Source organism: Saccostrea cucullata, unplaced genomic scaffold (genome assembly GCF_032062105.1).
Source record: "Saccostrea cucullata isolate Sc308-1 unplaced genomic scaffold, CSIRO_AGI_Scuc_v1 ctg16579, whole genome shotgun sequence".
Classification (NCBI taxonomy): domain Eukaryota; kingdom Metazoa; phylum Mollusca; class Bivalvia; order Ostreida; family Ostreidae; genus Saccostrea; species Saccostrea cuccullata.
Window position 1 is genome coordinate 1 of NW_026941215.1, and position 12,819 is coordinate 12,819.

Consider the following 12,819-nt stretch of genomic DNA (forward strand, 5'->3'; position numbering starts at 1 on the left):
CAAACAGCTATTGATGAGATGGCAGGACATGACAGGCAAAACCTATTACGCTACAAGGAGAAAGACAATAGCGGTAGGGTCCCTCTGGTAACCACATACCATCCCGTCCTTAAGAACCTTAGCGGTATCCTTCAAAAGAACCTACCAATTCTCCATTCAAACAAACGAATGGCAGAGGTCTTTAAGGAACCCCCATTGGCTGCATACAGACGCCCAAGGAACCTGAAGGACATGGTAGTAAGAACCAGACTGGACAACCCATTACCTAACGGGGGCTTTAAAACTTGCTCTGACAGAAGATGTCTTCTTTGTAAGCACAGTACTGACACAGACAGTTTTAACAGCCCCGTTACAGGCCGCAGCTACAAAATACTAGGGAATTTGTCCTGTCATACTGACAACTGCATTTATCTCATCAGTTGCAAAGTTTGCTCCAAACAGTATATTGGTGAAACAGGAGATCTCCGCAGGAGAGTCAATAACCACCGTTCGACCATTAGGACCAAAAAACTCAATGAACCCGTTGGGGAACATTTCAACCTTGAGGGTCACAAATGGGAGGATATGACAGTAGTGGTGATTGACCATAACCCAAGATGGACAGATGCTCAGAGAAAAAGCAAAGAAAAGTTCTGGATGCACAGATTGAAGTCATTCCGCCCTAATGGTATTAACAAACTAAATGACTTCACCAGAATGAACGTAAACTAGACCCAATTCCTGACGATACTAAACAAGATTATTCTCTCAATTTAGTGTAAACTCTACAGTCAATTTGCGTCACCAACTCTCGAACAACCCACATAGCTATGTATTGCTTTCGCCTTTGTTAATTATTTTTTCCCGGTATTAAGTCTTTAAATATTTCAAAATTTATAATGGATCATAATTCATATGTTTAAATATCCCTGCCATCTTATTTTTCTTTGATTATTCTTTATTAAGTAAAGTTACGCCATTTTGAGAGAATGAAACAATGTACGATTTACTGATTGTCGTAATTAATTAGCATAATTAATTCGTTCAATTATGTAAATCGCACTTCACCCGAGTATACCCGATATACCGGACGCATTTCATAGCGGTCCGGATTTCTTTATTATTGTTCTTAAAAATTTCGAATTCAACATGTAATTTATTAAGTATGTAAATATCTAGTGTTTAGTAGCTTAGTAGTAGTGCTAGTTGTTTTTGTTTCTATTTTTCCTTTGTTCTTATGACTTTTTAACTTTTTTTCTTTGTCCTGAGGAAGGGACAGGGCGTCCCGAAAATTTGACAATTTTTATTGTTCGTGTCGTTGGTCATTTTTAGTGCTTTATATAAATTTCCATCCGTGACCTTGTATCTACTTGATAGATCCGACATTTAGGATATACAGTGTTGTTGGTATTTTAGTGCTTTATATATATATATATATATATATATATATATATATATATATATATATATATATATATATATATATATATATATATATATATATATATATATATATATATATATATATATATATATATATATATATATATATATATATATATATATATATATATATATATATATATATATATATATATATATATATATATATATATATATATATATATATATATATATATATATATATATATATATTCCAACCCATGTTATACCAGTACAACTTGAGTAGCTATTAGATTCAAAGCCACAATTTTTCTATATAATGGATTTAAATTGAGCATTCTACATACGTAAGGTCGAACGGAGTAATATATTTTGATGAAGGCTAGTTATGTACAATATGAACTAAATCTTTATGACTAAATCTTTTATCTAATTAAATGACGTGTTACAACGAAATTTGAATTATTCAAATAGATCGATGATGTTTTATTAATTTCAATAGTTATCTAATTTTTTTTACCTTTTACATTTATAATCTCTCAATTTGAAGATCAATGTGTTTACATTATAAAATATCTACGAAGGTTATACAAAGAAGACAGTCCGGTGATGTGAGCTTTGAACGAAATTGGGAAGAATATAAGATGGGCTTTGGAGATGTTTCTACAAGCTACTGGATTGGTAAAAAAATTAAATCAATAATAAATCAGACAGCTACCATGAACAAAAATAGCAATTTATGTTCAAAGAATATAAATGCAATTTTGTATGTACAAAAACGCGGACAATATTACTCTTATCATTTGCCAATTTAAGTATCTTTAAACGTTGTACGATTTCAATCTCAATGAAAATTTCGTGTCTTAGAATTGTTGTAATTTAACATAAGCTATCCGGATGCAGAAAACAAAACAAAACAAATATTAAAAAAAAAAAAAAAAAAAAAAAAAAAGAAACCTGGCATGGGGAGATTTAATGCATTTAGTGGCTGATTTTTTATCCCAAAAAGACTCTCAGAGAAAAAAGTAAAAAAAAAGTTGTTTAAATCTAGTTTTATCGGTTGAGCGCAGTAAAAGTGTGCCTTTATTCTACGCGCTTCGTTTTTAACTCATTGAAGTATCTTAAATTGTCAGACATACGAGAAAACTAATGTAAAAAAAACAGATAGAAAACTAGGGTAAAATGCATCACAAACTTTGTTGGCAGAGAAGTCCTTCCCAGAACGATTTGATCTAATTAAAGATGCATAAAAAAATTATTTGGTCTTATTATAGATGAATAAAAATGCCTTTTTTTACAATTGATAAATATAGCACACATTTAAACTTTAAATTTGACGTGTTGGATGCAAAGAATCGTCAAAGACAGTTTCTTTGAAAATTTGATTACGTTATTCGTACATTTTCACTTATTTTTCATCGTCAATATTATTCATTAAATAATAAAATTCATTGTTTGAAATTAACAACTTCTCGACCAAAATATTTCATTTTACAGGAAATGACATCATACACCAATTAACAAAAGAAAGAAGTAGTTCTCTGTACATGGAAATTACTCTCTTCAACGAAACAGTCCTATATATAAAATATGAATTTTTCTTTATCACCGATGAAAAGACTGATTATAGACTGAATATTAGTGGAAAAGCAAATGGAACTTTGGGTTTGTAATATATTTCTTCATCTGAAATACAACCACATTTAGATGACAATTTTCAATGTGCATGGTTAATTTCATTTTCTTCGAACAACTTTGGTTTATGTAACTTGAATAAGAAAACATATTTCGTCACCCGCCACATTTCCATTCGATTGCCATAATCCAAAGCTGAAATGATTTATACTGCTGGACTCCATGTAAACTAAAATAATTTTAGGTTTATTTCACAAAAGAGTTGGAATTTATACAAACAAAAAGTTTCAAAATGATTTATTGTCAATTAAAAAAAACCCACTTCAACTCAGAAAAAATGTCTTTTTCCTGTTGTTTATAAAGTGAGGCATTTTCCCACTCATATGAATGTTTACATTCTTAAATTTCTTAAACGTTTAAATTACCTTTTCATTTATTTTTAGGCATAAATTCTGTTAGAGTGCATCAAAGTAATCATAAATGTTATTAAGACTAAGATGAGAATTACAAGAAATACATGTTTTTTAAAATCAGTACTCTGAACGTTCAGAATACGCCACCATTTTATCATAAAATGTTAGGTGAAGTCACAAAATGCTGAATAAGACACTACTCTATGTTGTCGTTGAAGAATGTATTATCAACGGTATGCAATGTAGCAACCTCTAATGATAAAACGCCGCTTAATGATACAAATAGCATTAAGCGTTGCAATTGCAACTCTAAATGCCATAAATCATTGCATTAATAGCTGACATTATCAACCGCTAATGCTAAATCGCCGCTTAATGACAGAATTATATCATTAAGCGTCACAAATGCAGTGCAACATCGACGCTTAATGAAACATGCAAATATCTACATATTCGACGCTTAATGATACACACTTGTGTATCATTAAGCGTTGCAGTTGCCACCCTTAGTGATATAAAATTAATATCTAAGAGAAACACACATCCACCTTTCCTTAACAATGAGATATCACTTGTCAAAATATTTATGCATGCCCTTGTGCTATAAAAATGGTAATTATTGAAGTTTTACTGTGTTTTCTATCTAATCAAGGGAACGTCTTTAAGCCCCGGATGTTTAAGAGACAGACAGTCAGATAGCTGGAAGAAAGAGATACAAACAAAGGAATATATAAAATGATATTCAAATCCTTTAAAAGAACCATTTTTTAACCTAAAAATACAGAGGGAAATTTGATACAATTATTTTAATACTCAACCTGAAATATGTTATTATATTTGAATATTTTTATCGAAACTTTGTATTTTAGATTTGAAACAGCTTAACACATATCACTGTCAACGTTTCAGATATACGTATCGAGTTTTTTACAATTGTATTTTTAATCTGCTTACATTCTCCAAATTCCGAGAAAGTGAGACATCAATATTGAAAACTTATGTTTAAGGATATATAGAAAAGAATACAAGTACATGTAATACATAGAATAATATATATTGTGTTGAGAAAAGGGTTCATAATTTGTGCTTTAATTGTGAGCAGTGTTACTTGAATACATCACTGTTGCATGATTATTTTGTAATCAAATTTAAATTCTAGCATATATCAAATTACAATATACATATTGACTGAGGTTGAATAGGCTGGGTTTTTTTTAAATTCTAAATGACGCATATTTCATTTGTAGTATATTTTTTTTCTTTCGATATATAAGACTAAGTTTACATCTGACTAATATTAAAATGAAATGGATTTAAAGGAATAGTTCTTTTTTCGGTAAAAGAGAGGCCCTCTCTATTAATACTAGTATTCATCAGAAGTATTTCGTTCACAGCGAATGGGTATTGAAAGGTCACATGAAAGGTCCGACTATGCTTTACTTGCATTGGTTTATACTTTAATGAGCTACAAAATATTCTGATGACTTTAACTTTTCTATTGTCAACTTTCCTTACTTATGCAGCAATATACCTTCATCACCTGCATACGGAGTATATATATCTCAGTTGATTCGATATGCATGAGCATGCTCTACTTATGAACAATTTCTAAAACGAGGTAAATTATTGACAAGCAAGTTGATGAAACAAGAATACCAACAGTCTCGTTTAAAGTCATCATTTTGTAAGTTCTTTGGTCGATACAATGACCTTGTCAGCAAATACAATTTAACATTGAGTCAAATGCTGACTGACGTTTTTCTTACCAATTGTTAGTCCATTATTTATACACTGAATTGACAACCGATTTTCCCGTTATTTCCTAATCATGACAAAGAGCACGGCGGGTGTGACCGGTCGGCAGGGGATGCTCACGCCTCCATGGCACCTGATCCCAACTCTGATGTTTGCTCTCCTCTAATTTTGTATTGTTTTATGGACTTTGAGATTGAATACTTTTCGTTATCTCCATATCTTTAAGGCAACTACGGCCAGAATGGGAGAGGATCGTAAATTTTGACCGTGGTTTGCGACGTTACAAAGTTTTAACTATAGCAAATCAAAGTTCCAAAGTTTTTATTTTGCTTCTCTTGTTAATAATTTTAAACTATAGTAAACTATATTGTTTTCTATAGTTTTTTTGTTAGGGACATGTCCGCTATTTAACGTCAGCCGTGAGTGAAAAAAAAACTGTCTAAATTTCAGACTTATAAGCAGAACCAACTAACAGGCGAGTATAAATGGTATAGGTATACCGAAATAGATCAGCATTTACTGACAATTGCAGTGGAGACAGACTGAAATCTTTCTAGTCAGGAATAAAATTAACCACTTTTGAATAATTTAAAAAATTATTGTTTCTAATTATTCCAAACATAAAGTACAATGCTTTGATATGCTTGGACTTTTGATATTTAAGGCAAGGCATTCTTGGCGCTACATAATTAGATGTTAAATCGGATCCACTTGGTCACTAGCTCAACTGATTCTATGCATAAAAAGTATCACAAATTTAAGGAAAGAAAGAAACACAGAAGTCTTTCTGTGTGCTGTCTAGTTGGCAAAAATAAGCACGAGTTAGAGTTCTTATTGCAATGACATTTATTTATTTTTCATTTTTATCGTTATAAAATACAATACATTGATTAGAAATAGTTACTTTAAGACCCTGGGAGCACATGTAATTTAGATGATAAAAAGAAATGTAGGTTGCATATAAAGCAAGTGGGAAAATTTTTCCAAGTAAAGGGGATGGCCTCCAAAAATGGAGAATAAAAAAATCCCTAATCTTCACAAATACATTAAAGAAATATTTAACTTAAGTAGGATTCTTCTCTGGTTTCTGACTAGATGGAATATTCAAAGTAAATTTGTTGATAGGTCATATATTTAGATGTAGGAGGTTTTAAAGACCCTATTTTTCTTTCCTCATCACAATTATACAACTTGAAATAGAAATGGTAAACTGCATTTGAAAACTAGCAAGGACTATATTTTTGGCGGAATGATGGCGTATGAAAAAAATTTCTTTTCTGCCTCTAACAATTATTATAGAACATTGAATTTAGGTATATTTTTTAGGCAATCAAAGACTAGACGAAATTTTCAAATGTAAGTAAAATTGATAATAAGGGACTGAAGTTCAAAACATATCAAATAAATAAGATTTTTCACACATACTAGAACTATGATTGCTTTTAAATGCTTCAAATCCAAGTACAGATTTGAGCCAAAAATCCGTAAAAAGTGTTATTTCTCTCTTAGTAAACGATCAAAACTATTTGTTTTTGTATCATTTTGTACCTTTATGTACCAACTTTACTATATGTGAAAATTTGAAAAATTTGAATATAGGAAACATATAAAAAAAAAAGCTAATAAATCCTAAAAATTTAAGAAAAATAGAGGAAATTCGGATTAGTAAATATCCATTTTAATTATCCATGTCAATTTGGTAATATAATCTTATAGGCCCTATACGGTAGTATCTTTTTAAGCAAAAATAAAAAAAAATAATCTTTTGAATTACAAGTAGGGATTGCATTATTGGAAACAGTAATTTTTAGCTCTACTTATCAGAGACCAGAAAGGCTTATGCGATTGTAATGCGTTTGTCGTCTGTCCGTCTAGCTGTCTAGCTGTCCGTCTGTCTGTAAACATTTTTTTAAAACACTACTCCTCCTACAGTTTTGATCTGATTTTAATATAACTTGGCACACAAGTAGACTACACATAGATACATAAAAGAGCGCATTGGTTTTTGATTTCGATGCACGGTGTTGCCATGGTTACTAAAAATAGAATTTTAAGTGAAAATTCTTTTAAATGCTACTCCTCCTACAGTTTTGATCTGATTTCAATATAAGTTGGCACACAAGTAGACTACACTTAGATACATTAAACAATACATCGGTTTTTATTTCAATGAACCATGTTGCCATGGTGACTAAAAATAGAATTTTAAGTAAAATTCCGTTGAAACGCTACTCCTTTTACAGTTTTGGACTGATTTCAATATAACTTGGCATACAAGTAGACTACACTAAGATACATAGGATATTTTATCGGTTTTTTATTTCGATTAACAGTGTTGCCATGGTTACTAAAAATAGAATTTTCTGTGAAATTCCTTTAAAACACTACTTGTCCTAAAATTTTTGTCTGATTTCAATATAACTTGGCACACAAGTAGACTACACTAAGATACATAAAATAGTGCATCGGTTTTTGATTTTAATGAGCAAGGTTGTCATTATTAATAAAAATAGAAATGTCTATGAAATTCCTTTAAAACGCTACTCCTTCTACAGTTTTGGTCTGATGGCAATGGCTTCTTTTCTCATCTTATGTTATAAGTACACACCAGTAGAGCTACAATCTCGACAAAAACTTCTGTTTGAATGTTACGGTCAGACGATTCCTCAAAAATATATAATTTTTCTGAAGATATTGTCATTGAAGAATTGGTACCTAAAACAAGATTCCTCGCAAAAAATAAAGGTACCTTACCAGCCATTTGGAAAGATACCAAAGATTCATATTTCTTATATAATCCTTATGGGCAATCTTCTGAATGGCCTATCTCACCATTTTTTGGTGTACATATATTTAGAAACATTTTGAAAACAATATAGAAATCAGAAGAGATTGCCAAATGTGAATTTTTTTTTTATCTTATTCAAAGAGATACAAAACATTATTAAGGAACGTGTCGTCTGACCTTAATGTCCAGAAAAAAAGGTAATGACCTTGACCTGATCTTGCCTCTAATATTAAGCCGTCAAATTTAATCTCACTGATACCATCACTTAGTAATATTGTCCTCTTGATTCTGTGAAAATTTCATTAATTTTTATATACAAGAAATGTGAGGAGAATCCTACCGTAACCAATATAAAATATTTATTAATGTAAATAACCCCCTCCACATCCCATCCCGACGCTTACAAACATACTTTGTCTCATTACTTCTCCTTAAATTGAAAACTTCCATTTAACTGCAGCGTAGTTTCATCGGCTTTTTTTAAAAATTATTTTGATGAGATAGTCGGTGATGCTACAATGGGCGACAAACTGAAGTGAAGAGGGTATTTTTTCACGGCTGGCGAAAAAAAAGAACATATCCTTAAAAAAATACTACAGTAAATTATATTGGACTTTAATTAACAATAGTAAAGACTTTGAAACTTTGATGTAATTATGTTTTGATTCCTATTCTTAATATTTCATTATATTTCAAGGTTAAGATTCGGAAAAAGGTTCCAAAATTTTTTTAGGAACAGGACCATTTCTCTAAAAGAATAATGTACAAGAAATGAATACTAATACATGCATAAATATAGAGGGTCTCTCTCGTACCGAAAAAAGAACTATTCATTAATACAGAAATTAAGTATCTTAGTGTAGTCTACTTGTGTGCCAAGTTATATTCAAATCAGACCAAAACTGCAGGAGAAGTAGCATTTTGAAAAATTGTTTACAGACAGACGGGCAAATATACTACAATTAAGTATGCGTCATTTAGAATTTAATAACATCAGCTTCATCAACTTCATTCGACATGTTTTTTTATAATTTGATAATTACATAAATGTACTAGTTTTCAAAATTGATTCTAAAATAATCATGCCACAGTAATGTATTCAAGTAAAAGTGATAACAAATAAAGGATAAATGAACCTTTTTCTCAAAATAATATATTATTCAATGTATTGCATTCATTTGTATTCTTTGTGTTTTATATACCTAAATATAAATTGTCAATATTGATGTCCCTCTTTTCCGAAATTTGGAGAAACGAAGCAGATTAAAAACAATTATAGTGAAAATTATAAATTTATTTCTCGATACGTATATCTGAAACGTTAACAGTGACATATGTTAAGCTGTATCAAATCTAAAATACAAAGTTTGGAATATTTGAATATATTCTTTATATTTTAGGTTGAGTATTAAATCATTGTATCAAATTCAAGGGAATTTAATTGCTTGTTTCCTTCTGTATTTTCAGTAAAAAAAAAATGGTTCTTTTAAAAAGATTTGACTATCATTTTATTCATCCCTTTGTTTGTATCTCTATCTTCCAGCTATCTGACTGTCTGTCTCTTAAACATCCGGGGCTTAAAGACGTTCCCTTGACTAGATAGAAAACACAGTAAAGCTTCAATAATTACCATTTTTATAGCACAAGGGCATGTATAAATATTTTGACAAGTGATATCTTATTGTTCAGGAAAGGTGGATGTGTGTTTCTATGAGATATTACAAGCGATTTCTAAATTTTATATCATTAAGGGTGGCAACTGCAACGCTTAATGATACACAAGTGTGTATCATTAAGCGTCGAATATGTCGATATTTGCTTGTTTCATTAAGCGTCGGTGTTGCACTGCATTTGTGACGCTTAATGATATAATTCTGTCATTAAGCGGCGATTTAGCATTAGCGGTTGATAATGTCAGCTGTTAATGCAATAATTTATGGCATTAAGCGTTGCAATTGCAACGCTTAATGCTGTTTGTATCATTAAGCGGCGTTTTATCATTAGAGGTTGCTACAATGCAATTTTGATCTTTTTTAGATAAATGTGCATGGGTATATATTGGTAGAAAAATCTACATGTTTCAAATGCAACGTAGAGTAGTGTGTACAAGAAAAAAAGTACAGTAAAATTTATCTAATCCGGACTCTGAGTACTCCGGACTTTTGTCCATTCCGTCCGTAAATTTTAGTCCCATGCACTTCTTTAACAAATTCATTTTAAAAAATTCTGTGTAGTCCGGATACTGTCTATTCTGTATTCCGAAAGGCGACACAGGTCCCAACTGATCATAATTAACGGTAATTATTCCCTCTAATCCGGCCACACCTGAGTTACTTTAAAGCAATTAACACCTTTCGTGGGGAATGTGATAATCTGTGTTTACATTAGCATGATTATTAGTGCCATGAGACGAAATCAGTGAAATGCGGCGGTGACACAGTCCACTTGAAAAATATATTATATGATTAAATTACAATTAAAAAAAATTAACTTTGTTTTAACTCCTTTTACCACATTATAACATAAACACAAAAATATATGTACGCGATTTACAAATCAAAATATAAATCGGGATCGAAAATCGAACGCATTTGTAAATGGCGCCATAACACTGTTGAGGAAGGCGTAATTTTTTACATAAAATTAAAAGTTCAATCTAATAATTAGCACATCGTAAATAATTGTGCATTACTGTTAATACATTGAATGAGGTCTTTGACAAGCGAAACCCGGTCCGCTTGATACATAGTAGGCCTACATTATGCATGCCTGTATATTTTGATTGAGGTAACATTTCATCCGACTTTCAAACTTCGTGAACAAATAAGAAAATACAGTAAGTCATGTGAGAATATCTTATAATTTCTACACTCCTAAATTAGTAATTGATTTCATCATTTAATTTTATTTATAATATGTATATGATGTACTTGTAAATAAACAACGAAAATTTTCGAAATTTATATTTTCCTGCATTTTTCCTGCACTCCGGATTCTGTCTAATCCGGCCAAATTTTATGGAACCGGCGGTAGCCGGATTGGACAAATTATACTGTAGTAGAAAAAAAACAATACTAGAGTATTCCATATATTAACTTCACCTAACATTTTTGATTTTAATAAACAACAATTATTCAGAGAATATTATTATTCGTTCTAAATAGGCCATTACTGTTAAATTATGTAGTTAGGAATTGAATAAAAGACATTAAAGGCTGTATGACGACATCGTTTTCATTTCCGAACTTCCGTCGTTGAAAATTGAAAAAAAAAAATCCAGATTACAATTTGTAACCTCCAAGTTTCGCTATCTGTAGGAGGTTCAAATGTAAAAAAAATCCTGTGATAGGTTTGTCTTACATTTTTCTACGTTTTCACATATCCAAGCTGACTTAAAATTAGTGGAATTATGGTTCTCCGGATTGAAATTGTACGGTAATTAATTATTTTGTGTTTGAAGTGTTATTTACTATCAAACCACCATGTCGTTACCCTCACTACCCTGTTTTTCCATCATGATAAATACATCAACATTGAAAACTGCTCATTAATATGATTGGTTTTTTTTAAAGTTATCTATCGAAAAAATTACCAATTATAAGCACACTTTGTAAATAGAGTGACGTGCTTCACCTATTTTTTATGGTGAAAACACAGAATAAATGTATGTGTAATTTGCTTTATCAGTGATAATGATTTCTCAGACATGAATCGTGGTTTTCTTACTTTTTCCTGAGTGTATTGAAATAATTATTAAGCAAGCCTAAGAATCAAGAATATAAAATGATTTAACTAATAAACATTATCAATCTTCTTGTATGCATTATAAGAGCTTCTTATAAAAAAAGTTATGTATTTTGATACGGTTAACCATCTTACGGCTAGCCGACTAGCAATTCTGTATTCGATTGCCATCCCTACTAAGTAATATTAAAATATCCCCATTTATTACTCGTTATGTCTTATACTGTTCTACTCCAAACAAATATTTTCGTTTGAAATGAAACTTCTTTTGATATGAAGTGTCGCTATCAATGTCAATAGTATTGATCATTTCACTTCCAGAAGACAGGATAAGGAATGTTCCACCAACAGACATGATCAATGGGGCAAGATTTAGTACTTATGACAGGGATAACGACCAAGCCAACACGTTGAGTTGTGCTGCTAAACACCAGGGAGGATGGTGGAACAATTATTGCCATGATGTGTACCTTAATGGTCCGTATGGCTCTGCTGAGTGGCCTCAACCTTGGTTTCCACTCTTATCTGATGGATCTAACATTACCAATACAAGAATGATGATCAGGAATGAAAAAAAGTCATAATATAAAGTTTGTCAGCGAGGATTCCCTCAAAAGCACTGTCTATGCATGCGATTTATTCTTAATTGATGTGAATCTTCCAGAATGTTAAAAAGTTCAATTTACCTCTGCTGTTGAGGCATATTTCTTTTCTGTGTTATACATTATTATTTAAAAGGTTTTGCTTCAGACATTTCGTTGCACAAGTAAGTACTGCTGAGAGGTCATAGTTACGTACTAAGTAAACCATTTTCTGAAAAAAGAATAGAAAACAACTAGACTTCACTTATGATAAATTACGGGGAAACAACAGTCTGTGGTCTATAACAGCATGTTAAATTTTTTTTAAAACCTTCCCAATGGTCATGTCTCTTTTTGATTGTTGGCTTCAACATTTGTAATTGCATTTTCCCCGAAAACGCATTAAAAATGGATTCGATCATTCTTGTTCTATGCATTGTTCTTTGTTATCTCAAATTCTTTTCGTTCTGTATTAGCCCTGTATACATTATTGTGTTTGCTAATTTTTTCTGTATCTAAA

At 31.1% G+C, this 12,819-nt stretch overlaps 1 protein-coding gene across 1 annotated transcript; it reads left to right on the forward strand.

Annotated features, from left to right (window-relative positions):
* Positions 1-1,779: 1,779 nt before the first annotated feature.
* Positions 1,780-12,697, forward strand: LOC134257440 (ryncolin-1-like). Its single transcript, XM_062740059.1, has 3 exons — positions 1,780-2,064; positions 2,881-3,048; positions 12,040-12,697. The coding sequence occupies exons 1-3, from the start codon at positions 1,938-1,940 to the stop codon at positions 12,300-12,302; spliced, it is 558 nt and encodes a 185-aa protein (XP_062596043.1). The 5' UTR covers positions 1,780-1,937; the 3' UTR covers positions 12,303-12,697.
* Positions 12,698-12,819: the final 122 nt, after the last annotated feature.